The 18,149-nt window shown below is 36.4% G+C and overlaps 1 protein-coding gene across 2 annotated transcripts in view; it reads right to left on the bottom strand.

The window, feature by feature from the left end:
- Window positions 1–6,164: 6,164 nt before the first annotated feature.
- Window positions 6,165–18,149, bottom strand: part of LOC127418881 (NACHT, LRR and PYD domains-containing protein 12-like) — a 44,567-nt gene continuing 32,582 nt past the window's right edge. Inside the window, exons 7-15 of one of the 2 annotated variants that reach the window (XM_051659760.1) lie at window positions 15,915–17,658; window positions 15,458–15,631; window positions 14,219–14,392; window positions 12,046–12,216; window positions 10,593–10,766; window positions 10,206–10,379; window positions 9,777–9,950; window positions 9,619–9,683; window positions 6,166–9,383 (exon numbers count right to left, since the gene is read on the bottom strand). In XM_051659760.1, coding sequence (XP_051515720.1) covers window positions 9,662–9,683; window positions 9,777–9,950; window positions 10,206–10,379; window positions 10,593–10,766; window positions 12,046–12,216; window positions 14,219–14,392; window positions 15,458–15,631; window positions 15,915–17,658 — 2,807 coding nt within the window. In that variant the 3' untranslated portion in view covers window positions 6,166–9,383; window positions 9,619–9,661. Of the gene's footprint in view, window positions 9,384–9,618; window positions 9,684–9,776; window positions 9,951–10,205; window positions 10,380–10,592; window positions 10,767–12,045; window positions 12,217–14,218; window positions 14,393–15,457; window positions 15,632–15,914; window positions 17,659–18,149 lie in introns of both variants that reach the window. The other variant, XM_051659761.1, reaches the window with a different exon arrangement.

Consider the following 18,149-nt stretch of genomic DNA (forward strand, 5'->3'; position numbering starts at 1 on the left):
GTATTAATTTATTAATACAACAGTTCAGTGAACACAAAAAACGTATTTGTGCATGGAACTACTTTCTTACGCGACAGATCAGAATCTGCAGTTAATGGTTCAAACAAATTGATACGTCCAAGCCTCTCACAATCGTCACTTTAGAAATAGTATTATGGCTTGGGCTGTTTCTAACAAGTTATTGGAGAAACAAGGTTGGATGTATGTGTGTGTGTGAGAGAGAGAGAGAGATGTGGAGCATGTGCGATCACCTGCGTATGTTGCTACTCTCAAGCAGAGATGATATAGTCTGTTAGTCAGCTTTCTGAAGATAATGTCATTTTTGTCAAATGCATTCAAATTATCTGTGGGAAAAATAGCTGTCTAAGTGGAGTATTCCACCCTATTTCGCGGTAGCTGGTGCGCAAGAGTCATTCACCATAGAAACCACAATGTCCTCCGCCGTTTTGAACAGTATGTCCTCTCCAGTGTGGAAACTCCGGTAAGAGGTAAGCGCCTTGAGTTTGTTAAATTAATCAGTCTGTTGTATCTCTCAGCTATGATGAGCCTTAATGCTGAAGTTGTTAGTTTAAAGCTCTTGTAGTAGTAATCTGAGAAATCACAGAGTGATGAATGAAATTACTGACTGACTGGCAATGCACGTCATGTCAGCTGACTCATTTACACACAAAAATTGTCTTTTGCTGCCACCTGCTGGCTAAAATCTGCAATGTCACAAAAATACATTTAAAGACACAAATCTAGCTTTTAACACATCTGCACTGCTCTTACACTTTAGTTTAGAATGGCACGAACACAAGCGGAGTGATATAAACAGTAAAGTGTTCTAGTTCTGATGTTCTGAGACATCAGTACTCATGGAACGTCTCTCGTCCAATCAGATTCAAGGACCGGAACTAACTGTTTATATTGTATTGTATATTGTCTTTAATATCAGTTCTGTTCTATACAGTCAGACAAAAAAGTAAAAATTAATATATTAATTTTAATCACACATAGCACAGATGTGATAAAATAAATAAATAAATAAATAAATAAAAACAGAGAGGCTGCTCTGTCATTAGAAAAGAGATGCACGTTAAACTCTTAAAATGACAGTACCATTATAGCGCTTGTTATACAAATGAATGTAAACTCAGTGTTATTTCTTGTAAGTTGTGCACATTATTTCAAACACTGACACCTCATGTCAGCTCATATATTTTATATAAAAATGTTTTAATGTGATTATAAAAATTATGACAAAAATATTATTAAAAATAAATTATACACTTTCACATTCTTTTTCAGGACAGGTTCAGTTCAGTTCTATTGCTACTTCTGCACATGATCAGCCTGAATAGCCCACTATTTTTTAAAGCTTATTTGTTTGTGATATTTTCTTATAGAGAAAGGTATATGAGAAACTCTTATTATTTAAACTTTGAGCATTTATATTTTGTATTAAAGAACTTTTATTTTGATGAGAAATTATGTGCATTTAAAAAACAAAAATCTGTTAATCATGTTAATGTTATTATATCGACTCGAGATTATATTGAATCATGAAACTCATATCGTGTATCGAAACACATTGTGAGATAACCATATCGTCCCATCCTTACTTATATATTGTATGCAGTTGTCATGCATATGGAGTTTTCATAGATATTATTGTCTTGTTTTAAAAGTTAAAGGTTAAAAGTCTATAATGCAGTCGTTGTTCACTGTCTGCAGGTTCACTGAATTCACCAGAGCAAAGGTAGCTATGAAATACTATGACATTTTGAAATTAATAGTTTATTGATTGTTTACTGTATAAAAAACCTGATTAAAGTAAAACCTTATGTACTTTATTAGACAAATTTGAATAAATGACAATCCATAGAATTAATCAGTTTTAATATTTCAAAATTGAATTAGCATTATACATATATTTATTAAACTAACCCACTGAGGATGAAGAACAATTGCTGAAAAAAAAAAGAAAAGAATTAAGACTTGACTTGGACTCTACCGCAGGGACTCGTGAACATGTCTGCCATGAGTAGAGATCACACAAGACCAGCACTGTTATGACCCCGTCTAAGGTGAGGCCGTAACAAAGTTTGAACACAAAATGTCTTCAAAACCAGACAGAAACGTAAACTCTTTACAAAATTTATTTTCAAAAGTTTGGAAGCACAGATCCCTTCAGGAGAAAGCAAGACCAAAATAAGAAAAAAAAAAGTAAACTAACTAAACCCAATCCCAAAAGATATTAACTACCTGTAAAGAAAGAACATATGAAAAAAATGTCTTACCAAAAAACAGAAAAGTTGGTAAAAAAAAAAAAAAAATGCCACTCCCTCCCTACAGCTTCCCAAATTAAAGTTGTGACCAGAATATTAACAAATATACAATTTAAAGTTGTAAGAGAAAAATAAAGAAAACCAACTGACAAAATAATAAACTCCAAGAGCTACAATAAGCGCACTAACTTTTAACAAGTTTTTACAATAACTTGGGCTTTACAACAACTAAGGGACACCCTATACAACAACAGCCCTCAACTATGTAGGAACAGTATGTGTGTTAGGAATTAAATGAAACTTTCTGCATTCTACTCGTTATTCTCATTATTATGTAGGGAAATATATAATGGAATTAGTCGTGTTCGACAACCATTATAAGAAAGATAGATGACAAATAATTAGATTATTTGTCTGAATAAAATTCTCCACCATTAAAATTGTAATACAACATCTCGTTGTATCTGCTCATAATTTCTGTTGTAAGGAATTAGTTTTAATAAGGGAATTATGAATAATTCACTTATTGGAGTAATATTGTTCTCATGGCTTATTGAAAATAATATCACACACATATTTTAGGTATGAGCTTTGAAGCAAGATCTTTTAAAATCAAGTGATGAGATTATTTATCAAAATATACCACAGTCAAATTATCTTTGAATACAAACACTTTATTGCTAATCTAAACATAAAAACTAATCTAACACATACAAACATGAAACATGTTGGTGAGTAAAATGACAGAATGTGAAAGAAATGTTCAATACAGAGAAAACGAACTGTGGACAATGCCTTAAGAACCAAAATCGATTTGCAATCGGATTACCCAAAGTATTTAAATAACACCCCAGCACTTTCAGCAAAAGTCTGGAGATGAACTTGCGTGTCGTTGCGTGTCGTTGTGTGTGTTGCATTTCCTTGCGTTGGTTGATTCTTTGGCTCTTTGTAGAAAGTTCTACAGATCTGTTAGATCCTCTGTTAGATCGTGGATGTTTTTTTTAATTTTTTATAAACAACAACATTATACACTTTGTATAATTACACATATTAAATGTACAACAAGGAGTGTACAGGAGAGAGAGAGAGAGAAAAGTGCCAGGCAGAGGTAGGAATATAAATAACATACAAAAATACATATATAATTCAAAAAAATATTTTATTAAACTAAAAAATATTAGGAGTCTTTATAGCTTTTTTATTCAGAGAGTCTCTAATACTGTCAATATATAGTTTTACTTCACTTAATAAAACAATAAAATCTGGTAAATTCACATTTATGGATGTAAAATTTAGTCAGGATTATAATTTAATTAATGGGATAAAAGCAGAGTTCTTCTTTTGGATATTTGGTGAAGCCAAACAGTACATTTTCCCACAATAGTGAAAAAGGACTTGGACACGGAATATTGTTAATAATAAATTTCTTTACATTTTGCCACAGAGTAATCGAATGAATACAATGCCAAAATAAATGTAAAACAGTTTCTTCGTGGTTATTACAAAACACACAGTTTGCATTTATATCTTTTTTGAATTTCAGTAAATAATGATTTGTTGGATAGAATCTGTGTAAAGGTTTAAATGAAACCTCTTTCACCTTGCTGCTGATATATATTTTTTTTTACATGTTTTATCCAGTTGATTTTAAATGTGTGATTCATAGTGGTGAAGTCTAAAATGTTAAGCCCACTGTTTTCATATGTATTCATAACTACAGATTTTCTGATATGTGTTCAGTTTTTCCATAAAAAATTAAAGAGCATCTATCAATTACTTTGCTAGTTTCTTTGTTAAGAAACAGAGATAACGCAGTATATGTTAATCTAGCTATACCCTCTGCCTTTGTAAGCAGAACTCTACCTTTTAGCGAGAGATCTCTTTGGAGCCAGAGATTCCGTTTACTTTTTGTTTTATCAATTATGGGGTCAAAATTAAGAGAGCATCTTTTCAACTGATCTTTAACAATAATAATTCCTAAATATGTGACATTGTCTCTGACTGGGATATTATAAATACTAGGTAAATCACTGTCTTTGACAGCCATAAGCTCACATTTATTAATATTAAGATATAGACCAGATCCACTATAATATTAATTGCAACTGGAATTTGATTCCTATCATTTAAGAAAAGAGTTGTATCATCAGCTAGCTGGCTAATAATGATTTCTTTGTCCGCAATCGAAATACCTTTAAGATTACTCATTTTGATATGTACTGATAATAATTGAGATGCAAGTAGAAAAAGATAGGGGGAGATAGGACAGCCCTGTTTAATTCTTCTTTTTAAATCAAATCTAGAAATGGTTCCGTGTTTAAGTTTGATTGAGGAGTTTGCATTATTATATAACGTTTGAATTGCTGTACAGAAGAAGTCACCAAATCGAAAAACTTTTAGAGAGGACAAAAGAAACCCATGTTCAATAGTGTTGAAAGATTTGTGGAAATCCAAAAATAAAATACAACTATTTGCATTAATTAAATGAGAGTAATCTAATATATCAAAGACTAATCTTATGTTGTTGGAAATATGTCTATTTTTCATAAAGCCTGATTGGGTTTAATCAATAATATAATCTAGAACAGTTTTTATTCTTTTAGCAAAAATAGAAGCAATCAATTTATAATCATTATTCAAAAGACTTATAGGGTGCCAATTATCTCTAAAAAGTAGATCTTTTTTAGACTTGGGAATCAAGGTAATTAATCCTTAAGTCATAGATGATGGGAGGCTTGTATCTGATATACTCATAAAAACTTGGAGGAAAGGGGCTAGTTGATCAACAAATAACTTATAGAATTAAACCGTTAGGCCATCAGTTCCAGGGAACTTATTTTTTAAATTGTGAATGGAATCAATTATTTCTTCTAAATGAATGGGCTGATCACACATGACTTTTTCTAAGTTATCTTCCTAACCTCTCTTAACGAATTAAAAAAATCAATACATGCATTTTTATTCAAATGAGATGTATATAAATTACTGTAAAAAGTGGAACAATATTTCGAAATCTCTTTTGGGTCATTTGTGATGTTCCCATTAATATTTATTTGTTGGATGGTATTTAATGTAGCTTGAACCTTTTCTTATCTAAAAAATAAAAATAAAAAATAGGAAGAATTCTGTTCTCCTTCCTCTAGCCATCTTTTCCTTGATCTCACAAAGGTGCCTTCAGCCTTTCTTTTATATGTTATCTAACTTAATTTGTAAATCAATGACATTTAATTTATCTTCATCTGTAAAGTTATTTGACTCTTAGTTAAGAAGTGAAGTGATTCCAAGTATGATTTTGTTTTCTTGTTCTTTCCGACTGCTTGCAAGGCGACTGACAAAATTACTAAAATACTTTGAAGCTTTAAATTTGAAAAGTTCCTAATTAGTACAATATCATTTTTCTCTGTTAGCCTTCTTAAATGTATTAATCAAATAAGTAATCTCGGTCTTAACAGCCTCAAAATTCAATAGAGAGTTGATAAGTTTCCATTAGGATGGTTTTGGGATGCTATAGTAAGAAGAAATGTGTAAACTAAGATAAGTAGCTTTACGGTCAGTAAGAAGGGTTGGAAAAATATTACCAGAAATATCCTCTACATCTACATTTTTAGATATAAGACAAAGGTCAATTCTTGACTGTCTGGAAAAATCATTATTACTCCAGGTGTAAATTCTACTGTTTGGACATTTTTGTCTCCAAATGTCTATTATGTCAAATTTCTCCATAAATGTTTTCAATAGAGAGTTAATAGGTGTGGCATTTTTAGGTGGTATACGATCAAGCATATTATCTGGAGCAATATTAAAATCTCCTCCAATACAAATGATAGCAGAGGCGTATTTAGCCAGCCAAAAACAATCTTTTCTTCAATTAAATCAAACAAAGCTTGATTTTCACATAAAGTATTGTATTCATCAATATTCATCAGAAAGATAAAGATATTACTGATTGAAATAACCATGAATATAAGATGACCATGGGGGTCACAGTAACAATGTAAGACATTACCAGCAAATTTATTCTTAAGCACTAAAACACCTGCTGAACGTTCTGACCCATGAGAAAACCAAGCATCAACTCCCCATTGTGATTTCCAAAAACTTTAATCATTCGTAGTTGATTGCAACTCTTGAAAAAAATTAAAAATAAAGAAATCTGTTATATGTTTTCCCAAAAAGAAAAAGAGCTTTATGCTTTACAGAATCTCTAATTCCCCTAGCATTTAGAGAGTTAACAGAAACAGATATAATGAAATAGAGGGAAAAAAAAGAACGAGAATGTTATAACAAGTTCAAGAAAAGTACAAAAAGTAGTGTAAACCTGAAAATGGTAGCTCAACTGACCAAATATTAATAGATAACCGCCAATAAATGACAACTATACCTAAGCAGAGCAGCACAACCTTAACCATACTGGCAAATAAAGTATTAAATGTCATACCAATTTTTACATGTATGAGTATTTCCGTTGACTAGAACTATATCAATAGACAAGAACATTGCCCGCACAGAAGACTTTAATCATAGACAGGAACTTAATCCATCAGCTGGAGCATTTGTCTATAGATGGGAACTTTGTCCACAAACAGGAATTTTGTCCACGCACAGGAACTTTATCCATAGATGAGAACTGTCCTTAGACGGGAACTTTGTTCGCACATTGGGACTGTATCCCTAAACATAATTTTTTTTTCCGTTATACGAGACTTTATCCATAGACATGAACTTTGTCTGTAGACCTTTTTTTTCATCTTTCAACAGACGTGTGCAGATGAATTTCGACTCCATTAATATAAGCATGGGCGACTTTCCTACAGCATGGGCTTCCTCCACCTTAGACCATAACTTCTTTCGTCTTTCTTGGTCTAGTGGGATAAGGTCTTCTGCAAACTGCATCCCATTCTCCTTCAGAAAAGCAGAAGATTTCCCTGCCTTCCATACTGCATCTCTGACAATGCGGGAGATGAACTGTATAATAACAACACGTGGGTTGGATTTGCTACCAACTTGATCCTGTTTTCTTCCCAGCCTCTGAACAACATCAGTGGTAAAGAAGAATCTGTCCTTTCCTTTGGGATATGTACGTTCACAAATGTGGATGACTTCATCCCTGATGCTCTCCTTCTCTTTCTCAGGTACCCCCCGAAGGCAAAGATTCTAGCATCTGGAATACCTCTCCAAATCAGAAAGGCAAGTTTCACAGTTCTCTATTCGTTGTTCCTCAATTTGTAGCCTGGAACCAAGTTGTTCAACCTTCACTTTCATGTCCTTCACTTCAGCGGAGACAAAGTCGACCATTTTTTTCAGACCCTCTATTTTCATCGCATTGGCATTCACCAACTTTTCCAGAGAATAAGAACGCTCATTAATCAACAATGAAACGGACGATAACATCGCGACCACGTCATCCAAGGATTCAATCTTCCCTTTCTTAGGAGCAGCTTTAATTGGGGTGTCAGGGAGAAGAACTGGACAGAAATCTGGAGCACCAGCAGATAATTAGTAGTCATGCATTTCCATACACACGTCCGTCAAATTCTTCGCCCTTTCTTTACGCTTTTCGGCATTTTTCTGCAGCAGCTGTATCTTAAGTGAATGAACAAAAAGTTTATTAAAAAAGTGCAAAAAAAAAAAAAAAAAAAAAGTTATCAGTCAGCAGAGCTACAAAAAGTTGTCTTAACAAGCCGCCATCTTGGACCGCCTCCCAGATCGTGGATGTCCGTTGCGTCGATGAATAAATGATTTTTCTGCAAGGAAGACTCGGGACTCCCAATACGTGTGTGAACCATAGAGCAGAGAGTGAGAGGCTTCCTCGGGACTTCGTGTCCCGAGCTTCCTTGGACTCTACATGGCACGGAGGCTGCACGCCACGAGGGCAAGAGCATGGAGGAATGAGGAGCTGCAGAGGAAGTGAAGAAGTGGAGAAGAAAGCCGAAGAAGAGAGAAGACCGAAGAGACTTCTTTGGTACCAGAGTCTTGAGTGTAGACTGGCCGCAGCACAAAGATGCTCTAAGCCAATCAGAGGCGGCTTTCCAGAGTCACATGGTCAGCTTATCTGTCCTTTTCAAATTTGCTTTACAATCCTTTGTGTAAAGGATTCTTAAAAATAGTACATGTTTTAAACATACATTTTATATCTTGAAATCAGTTTAAGAGACATGACATCTGTTAACATCAACATTTTCTACATAAACAGGCAAACATTTCCATATTAAACATGACATACTTTCTTATTAAATTTCAATTATCATTTAGTTATAATGCATGAACTTCCTACTAATTAGTTTGTTAGTTTTAAACAAGAATAATACATTACACATTATGAAAAACATAATTGTCAGGATTATGATCAGGTTAAACCTTGAATTGAACGTTCTAGGCACTTTGGCAGATTAGATGCAGGATAAAATTACATTACAGTAAATTTTGCGTTTGTGTCAAAGTTCCTAGATTAAGATGAGATGTCCTGAGATACACTTGTACACACTTGAAAAATTCATTTGTACATTTGAAGTTATGAGCATTAGTTTATTCTGCTAAAGATAATACCAAGGAATCCTTTCAAAGAAAGCCTGCTTTCTTCAAGTCATCAAGCTCTTTTTGTCTTGGGTGAGTTTTAGCATATGACGGTCAGGCGTTCCCCAGGAAATGTCTCATTTCAAGTGTGTCAAATTGGTTATTTCATGGGTTTCGAGGGCGACGGTTCTTTAACTCTCTCTTGGAATGTGTTGTGGTGGGGGTTTTCCAAGTGTTTGTTCGGACAGATCTGCCCTTGTTTCTCAAAATGACTAAGTTGCACAGATGGCCTTATCTCATTTAGCTGGGTCATGCCAGACTTTAAGGAGCCATTTTGTCAGTTTCTTAGTTTATGGCTTCTGAGGAATTTCCAGGGGCCTCTGAGCGTGGAAATTAACGATTCCATGAAATGGCCCATGAGATCCTACAACTAATACCCAAACAACACCTCAGACAACAGCTCTTTTGCAGCTTCTTTGTTCTCCCTTTTAACTCCCTCCAAATCCAGGTATCTGTGTTGTTCAGCCAATCACAGGAGACAGGTGATAATAAGGGGGAGGAGCTCCTAAACTGGGGAAGGGAAATCAATCACACAGGCACCTAGAGAGAGAGAGAGAGAGAGAGAGAGAGAGAGAGAGAGAGAGAGAGAGAGAGAAAACAGAGAAAAGAAATGTCCATTGAAGTAACAAGCACACAAGGCAGAGCAACTCCTCTAATTCCCCTTTCACTTTTAGCCATTAAATGAATGCTACACAAAACACATCCATATTTTTTAACATTACACTGAGGAGAGATTTTGCACATCTTAAGCATTTACAAACAATTTTGAGCTTACAATGTCTTCTGAATGGCCCTCTGTGTCTGATACTCATAGCATATCACTTGTAGGGTGTGTTCATGCTGTTGGAAAGAAAAGAGAAAATATTCTTGCTTGATCATTAATGCTTCCAAAGCTACCGTTAAAACTTAACTGACTTGTAATTACAAACTTACTCTAATTTCTCCAATTTACACTGTGGATCCTCTAATAGATCAGAAAGCAGCTTCACAGCTGAGTTTCCTGGTTTATTCCAGTTCAGATTCAGCTGTCTCAGGTGTGAGGGGTTTGATCTCAGAGCTGAAGCCAGAGCAGCACAACCTTCCTCTCCAATATTGCAGTTAGACAGCCTGCAGAGAAAATAATAAAATACCCCACTGTTACAGTTCAGGACGGACATCTATTGCTAGACATCTATCTGTTTATTAGTAGTTAACTTGTGATTAATTAGCAGCAAACCTTTGTCAAATTTCTGCCACTACTGACAAATCGTTAGTGTGAACATGTTGGGCAAACAATGTACAATCCATCACTTCTGACTAACTATTCAGTACTGTCAAACCTCACTGTTAGAACTATGTTTAGTAAATGAATTACTTACTCACCTGAGGCTTTCAATTTTACATAGTTGATCCTCCAGTAGATCAGAAAGCAGTTTAGCTCCTGAATCTCCTGGTTTATTCTCACTCAGATTAAGTTCTATCAGGTGTGAGGGGTTTGATCTCAGAGCTGAAGCCAGAGCAGCACAACCTTCCTCTTTAATTCTACAATTATACAGCCTTCAGAAAAAAAGGAGAAAAACTAATATTTTCAATTCAACAGAGGCATGTCTGATTGGTCTGAATGATATATTCAGAATCAACAAGTGTTGTGATTGGTGTTATGGATTATCTGTCATTTGTAAATATTTTGAATTTAAATTATGTAAAAGGGTGATCTAAAACAACTGTATTATATAAGAATCTGCTTATCAATAAGTTAATGATTCTAACTGTAGTTTCTCCAGTTTGCACTGTGGATCCTTCAGTAGATCAGAAAGCAGCTTCACTCCTGAATCTCCTAGTTTATTCCCACTCAGATTGAGTTCTCTCAGGTGTGAGGGGTTTGATCTCAGAGCTGAAGCCAGAGCAGCACAACCTTCCTCTTTAATTCTGCAGCAAGACAACCTGCAGAGACAAAAAAATACTCCTTCAGCCATGGTAAATATTAAGTGTTCAAGAGTGAAAATAAACGAACAAATCACATGTGTTTGAACAGTATTGTAATGACTTTCCAAAAAAGTCAATGAAGGGACAATAACTGTACAATTTCTGAAAGGAGATGGAAATACCATCAGTACAGTAAAATATCCTCATGGTAAAGAAAACAATCATCTGTGGGTCAAAGAACATCAATACTTGATCACAATTGTAACTTGGTCTTAATCACCAGTCCATATGAGCCTGTAGCACTTACCAGGAGGAAAATTTACCAGGAGGAGAATTGCTAAGGGGCTGTACCAAAACACTGCTTTTGGTTTAACTTCATCAAATGTAACAGACCTCTTTTATCTAGAAAGGTTTCCAGCACTTCTAGTAGCATGAGTCACAATGTGCTCTTTTTCTGTATAGAATGACATATCATCTGGTTTTGCTGGTGAAGTACTGAGCAAAGAATCTTCTTTACTAAACAACTGATGCATTCCCAAAACCTCCATATTGGGAACCCACTGATGAACAGGTCCACTGAACAATATTTTGAATTAAGACTCTTTAAATCCTCTCTTAATAGCCTCTGCCAATTCTTTTTTGCTGAAATGAAATTTATCCCATTATCTGACCTTAAGAGAGACACATGGACGGATACATCTATGAGGCATTAATACACAGATATGTGTCCAATAAATAAGCCACTACATTGCTCTGAAAAATTACTCAATACAGTTTCACGACGCTGTGTCCTATTTTACTATCATTAGGCCAATCTTTGGAAGTGATCTTTCTTACTGCAGAATTGACATTTGTGATCAAGCACTTGTTTTGTAACTGTAATACAAAATAAGTATTTAATTCAGTATGATTACTGCAATGCTCCAGCTAATGCAAATTAAGACTCTACAGACAATGCAGAGGGCAGAGGTGTGTCTTGTCTATAACCAACCCAAAAGGACTCATGTCTCACCCCGGGACATTAAGGTGTTCCGGGGCCCCAGGGCTTAACGTTTCGCTGGGCCCCTGCCAGTTGTCAGACTTATCGATCATTAACTTATTAATTTATCTAAACATGACAAAACACAACAACATACAAGGCTGGTAAAAATTCACTAATATGAACCAAGTTCAAAAAGCAATACTTTTCTTAAACTGCATGTGAATTCTAAACCTCAATTTGCCTAAAACTTTTTACACTAGACAATAATAATATATTGTATAAAAGTGATAAAATCTGTGTGATAATTATACTTACTGTAGTTTCTCCAATTTACAGTGTGTATCCTCCAGTAGAGCAGAGAGCTCCTTTACTGAATCTCCTGTATTATTCCAGTTCAGATTCAGTTCTCTCAGGTGTGAGGGGTTTGTCCCCAGAGCAGATGCCAGAGCAGTACAAACTTCCTCTGGGATACCACAGTTGGACAACCTAGATATGGTAGGGCAAACTCTTATTTTACTCTGTAAATATCTGTGCCATGCTTTACTCTGAATTGTATTCTCAGAAACACCAGCATCTTATGCAGCATACAATGTTGTGAGGCCTCTTCTCCAGGCCTACCTCAATCTGAGTTGGCCCTTCTTCTTGATGCATGCAAGCAGTGTCATCTAGCAGTAACACTTCCTAAACTCCATTATTCCCAAATACACTTAAACATTCTATAAGACAGGGGTCGGCAACCTATGGCACATGGGTACACTGTCACAATCACTGGCACACCAGCAACGGTGAGAGAGAGTAGACTATTTGTTTCTTTTTGCTTTCAGAACAACACGTGATATAATAAGGAAAACACCACTATTAATCCTAGAGGTTTCCAACCAAGCATGCAGGTACACCCTCCTTAAACCATGGTCACACTCAAAATTACACTGGGGGCCAAAAGTTTGGAATAATGTACAGATTCTCTTATGGGAGAAATTGGTACTTTTATTCACCAAAGTGGCATTCAACTGATTACAATGTATAGTCAGGACATTAACAAGGTGAATAATTACTATTACAATTTAAAAAAAAAAAATTTAACTACTTCAAAGAGTTCTCATCATAAAATCCTCCACGTGCAGCAATGACAGCTTTGCAGATCCTTGGCATTCTAGCTGTCAGTTTGTCCAGATACTCAGGTGACATTTCACCCCATGCTTTCTGTAGCACTTGCCATAGATGTGGGCACTTCTCACGCACCTTACAGTCTAGCTGATCCCACAAATGCTCAATGGGGTTAAGATCCATAACACTCTATTCCAATTATCTGTTGTCCAATGTCTGTGTTTCTTTGCTCACTCTAACCCTTTCTTTTTGTTTCTCTGTTTCAAAAGTGTCTTTTTCTTTGCAATTCTTCCCATAAGGCCTGAACCCGAGTCTTCTCTTTACTGTTGTACATGAAACTGGTGTTGAGCGGGTAGAATTCAATGAAGCTGTCAGCTGAGGACATGTGAGGCATCTATTTCTCAAACTCGAGACTCTGATGTACTTATCCTCTTCTTTAGTTGTACATCTGGGCCTCCCACATCTCTTTCTGTCCTTGTTAGAGCTAGTTGTCCTTTGTCTTTGAAGACAATTTCAAGCACTGAACAGCCTTCATTCCTCAAAAAAATGATTGACTGATGAGTTTCTAGAGAAAGCTGTTTCTTTTTTGCCATTTTTGACCTAATATTGACCTTAAGACATGCCAGTCTATTGCATACTGTGGCGACTCAAAAACAAACACAGACAATGTTAAGCTTCATTTAACGAACCAAATAGCTTTCAACTGTGTTTGATATAATGGCAAGTGATTTTCTAGTACCAAATTAGCAATTTAGCAAGGTTACTCAAGGATAAAGTGTTGGAGTGATGGTTGCTGGAAATGGGGCCTGTCTAGATTTGATCAAAAATGACTTTTTTCAAATAGTGATGGTGCTGTTTTTTACATCAGTAATATCCTGACTATACTTTGTGATCAGTTGAATGCCACTTTGGTGAATTAAAGTACCAATTTCCATCCGAAACAGCAAAATCTGTACATTATTCTAAACTTTCCCATTGTACATTAAATGATTAAAAGAGAAAACATAAACCCACACTTTAATAGTGTTTAGTCTCCCATTAAGCTGGTGGGTTGGGGGTTTTGTCGGCACAGCCATTGACCAGGGAAATAAAAAATGGCACTCCATGTCAAAAAGGTTGCCAACCCCTGCTATAAGACATCAGCTTAAGACTACACCCACAACTGCTGAATGATTAAGATGTAATGTTAGGATGTTTAATGTCAAAGTACTATTTAAACTCCATTATTCCTAAACACCTTTACACATTCTATAAGATTGTTTCATCAGCTTCAAACTACACCCACAATTGCTGAATGATTAGATGTAATGTTAGGATGTTTAATGTCAGATTACTATTTAAAATTTCACTGTTTATGAAATCACAACAGTGTTCGACTTACCCTAGTTTCTCCAGTTTACAACGGGGATCCTTCAGTAGATCCGAGAGCAGCTTCACTCCAGAGTCTCCTGGTTTATTGTCACTTAGGTTCAGATCTCTTAGGTGTGAGGGGTTTAAGCTTAGAGCCAAAGCCAGATCTGTGCAGCCTTTATTTGTAATACTGCAGTTGGACAACCTAAAAAAGGAGAAAACTTAAATAAAACTACAATGAATACTTTCACCAATTTAAGTTTCCAGCAGGGGCTAATGGAGGAAATTGAGGTTGCCATGGCATCTGTCCCCTAGCAGCCAATTGTATAAAGGGGCCACAGTTAACTCCACCCCCACCCTAATCCTAACCAAATGGAGCCTGTAAGGCTGAGTACCCTCCCAGGAACGAATTGAGGCACTTTTCTCCCATTGCGTCTTTTTGTACCTGTAGGGTTTTAGGCAGGAACTGAAGGCTACACTTCAGCTTGGCCAAAAGAACCACTTGGGAAACTGGATAGAGGTAAAGGTGCCTGTCAGGTGCCTAATAACTGGTAAATCTGAGCATATGCAGGAAGGACACGGGGCAGATGTCCATTCACAGTGAAATTTTATGATATAGCAGCTCTGGAACTGACTTGTCCTCCAGTGGGGCTTGAGGCTCTATTGGATCAAACACCAAGCTCATCCTTGATAACAGATCAGTTCCTTTCCTATTACACCCTAAAACCTGGTATGAAAGAACCCAGCAAAAGCTCTTTTAATTACCTATTTTTTTTTACTTCCACACTAGGCTAAGCAGAAAGTTACTCTAACCTAGAAGGTGCTTTCTAATTCGTCTGGAAGACAGCATTGCCTCCCAAACAGTAAACAGGAGGCCTGATAATCTATGGTGGGTGATTGGGCATGATTTTCTTTTACCATTGTGGTAGCCTCTCAAATTCAAAAGACCATTTCAAAAACTTCTTAAGGGTTTGGGTGCAAACACAATAGTGTGTTAAATGGAAACTATAAATACATTGTCTACATTGGGATTTATTAAAGGGTGCACTGCTGATGCATGCCACTAGCATCACCAATCAGAACTGCAAAAAAAAATGCTTTCAAACAGGTTTCCAAAACACTGTGTGTGTGTGTGTGTGTGTGTATATATGTGTGTTTTAAAGAGACTGTTTTTCTTTTGAGTACAGTTTGTGAAATATAGATGATTATACTGGAAATAAATTATGCAATATAAGCATTTGATTTATAAACAACATGTGAGATAACCTACTGCAATGTCTCCACTTTACAATGTTGATTCTTCAGTCCATCAGAGAGCAGCTTTACTCCTGAATCCTGCAGGTTATTATAACTCAGGTCTAGCTCTCTCAGCCTTGAGGACTTTGAGCTGATAACTGAGGCCAGTGCTGCACAGCTTTTATCTTTGAGATTACAGTCACTCAGACTAGAAGAGAAGCAATGGAGTGTCAGGACAGTTCAAAAATCACACAAATCTAAAATCATACATACTACACAAACTGTACTATTTGTTTACTTATTCTCTAAAACTCTCTGTGGCTCTTTACCTGTCTTTTTACACTTAATTATCATTATTTATATATCATGATTTTTTTATTACTTTTGAACAATACAGAATAAATGAAGAATTATCTTCAAGAAACTGCTTCCTGAAGTATTACCCCAGAATTACACACATAAGTAATCAATATTAAAATGAAAATACATACATAGCTCTTTGAGATGCTTTGACCACTGGCAGCAGCCTCAGAAGACATGTTTCAGATGGATCATATTTACTTAGTTTAAACTCATCCAGATCCTCTTTAGAGTTCAGCAACACAAATGCCAGAGCTGACCAATGGGATGGAGACAGTCTGATGTCAGATGTTTTACTGGCACTTGTTATGCTTAGGTATTTCTGGACTTCCTTCACTAGAGAATGATCATTCAGTTCATTCAGGCAGTAGAACAGATTAATGGATTTTTCTGGAGAGGGATTCTCCCTGATCTTCAGCTTTATGTACTCAATTATTTCCTGATCACTGTGAGAGGTGCTTCCTGTCTGTGTCAGTAGACCTTGAAAGAGAATCTGATTGGACTCCAGTGAGAGACCCAGAAGGAATCGCAGGAAAAGGTCCAGGTGTCCATTCTCACTCTGTAAAGCCTTGTCAACTTCACTCTTCAGAAAATCTGTTATGTTTGACTGGTTTTCTTTGTCTTGATCAAATAATAGAAACCTGTACACAGCAGCAAGAAATTCCTGAATGCTCAAATGCACAAAGCTGTACACCTTCCCCAGGTACAGTCCAAACTCCTCTCTGAAGATTTGGGTACATACTCCTGAGTACACCGATGCTTCTGTAACATCAATGCTACACTCTCTCAGATCCTCCTCATAGAAGATAATGTTCCCTTTTTCCAGATGTTGATAGGCCAGCTTTCCCAGGGAAAGCACAATCTCTCTGGTCTGGTGAGGATCGATTTCACTATTTCCATGGTATTTCTGGCTCCTTTGTTTCATCTGAAAGATCAGGAAGTATGTAAACATTTGAGTGAGAGTCTTGGGGATCTCTGCACTCTCTGCTTCACTCAACATTCTTTCTAGAATAGTAGCTGTAATCCAACAGAAGACTGGTATGTGACACATGATGTACAGGCTTCTTGATGATTTGACGTGTGTGATGATTCTTTTGGCCAGTTTCTGATCTTTTATTCTTTTCCTGAAATACTCATCCTTTTGAGGGTCATTGAACCCTCTTATCTCTGTTACATGGTCAACATACTCAGGAGGAATCTGACTGGCTGCTGCTGGTCGAGAGGTGATCCAGAGGAGAGCAGACGGAAGCAGATTCCCCTTTATAAGGTTGGTCAAAAGCACGTCTATCGAAGCTGATTCTGTTACATCACACAAGCTTCGATTGTCTTGAAAATCTAAAGAAAGTCGACACTCATCCAAACCATCAAAGATAAATATGACTTTGTAGTCATTGAAGTCTTTCATTCTCAGTTCTTTCAGTTCTACAAAAAAGTGATTCAGAAGCGCCATCAGACTAAGATTTTTCTCCATCAAATTGAGCTCTCTGAAAGGAAGTGGAAACATGAAGTAAACATCCTGGTTGGCTTTTTTTTCGGCCCAATCAAGGATGAACTTCTGCACAGAGACTGTTTTTCCAATTCCAGCAACTCCTTTAGACAGTACAGTTCTGATGGGTTTGTTTTGTCCAGATAAGGCTTTAAAGATTTCATTGCATTTGATTGGTGTTTCCTGTGTCTCTGGTCGCCTTGATGCTGTCTCAATCTGTCTCACCTCATGTTCAGTATTGACCTCTGCACTCCATCCTTCTGTGATGTATAGCTCTGTGTAGATCTCATGAAGTGTTGAGCTTTCTTTATTCGATATTCCCTCATTCATTTTTTGAAACTGCATTGCAAGTCTAGATTTGTGTTTTTTCTGATATACTGGAGCCTGTTCTGTTATGACAATGGAACATAGTGGATAGTATCAGGAAAGGGAAAACATATTGAAAACTGCCAAAATCAGTTTAAATACTTATTAGTAGGGCCGCCAATAAGGGGAGACCACTGGGACTTTTGTCCCTGGCCCAGGTATAAGAGCAGCCTGGGCTGAAGCCAAAACCATATGCACTGATTGGCTAAGACCAAGCACCAATGGAACAGTGTGATATTGTGTTAAAGGAATAGTTCACCCAAAAATGAAAATTCAGTCATTATTTACGCATCCCTATGTTTAATAAACCCCTATCACTTTCTTTCTTTTTCTTTACACAAAAGGAAGATTTTTGAAAAAACAATGTGCTCAGAGATGTCAAACAATAGCAGTTTATGGTGAATAGGCATCAGGCACGTGCAGACAGCTTTGGCTCTTTTGATGAGGCGCCCTTCCTAAGGAGATCAACTGCCATTTTGGTGAGGTGGCAACAAGTTTGGCAGCACGCACAGTC

This window comes from Myxocyprinus asiaticus, chromosome 28, assembly GCF_019703515.2.
Source record: "Myxocyprinus asiaticus isolate MX2 ecotype Aquarium Trade chromosome 28, UBuf_Myxa_2, whole genome shotgun sequence".
Lineage (NCBI taxonomy): Eukaryota > Metazoa > Chordata > Actinopteri > Cypriniformes > Catostomidae > Myxocyprinus > Myxocyprinus asiaticus.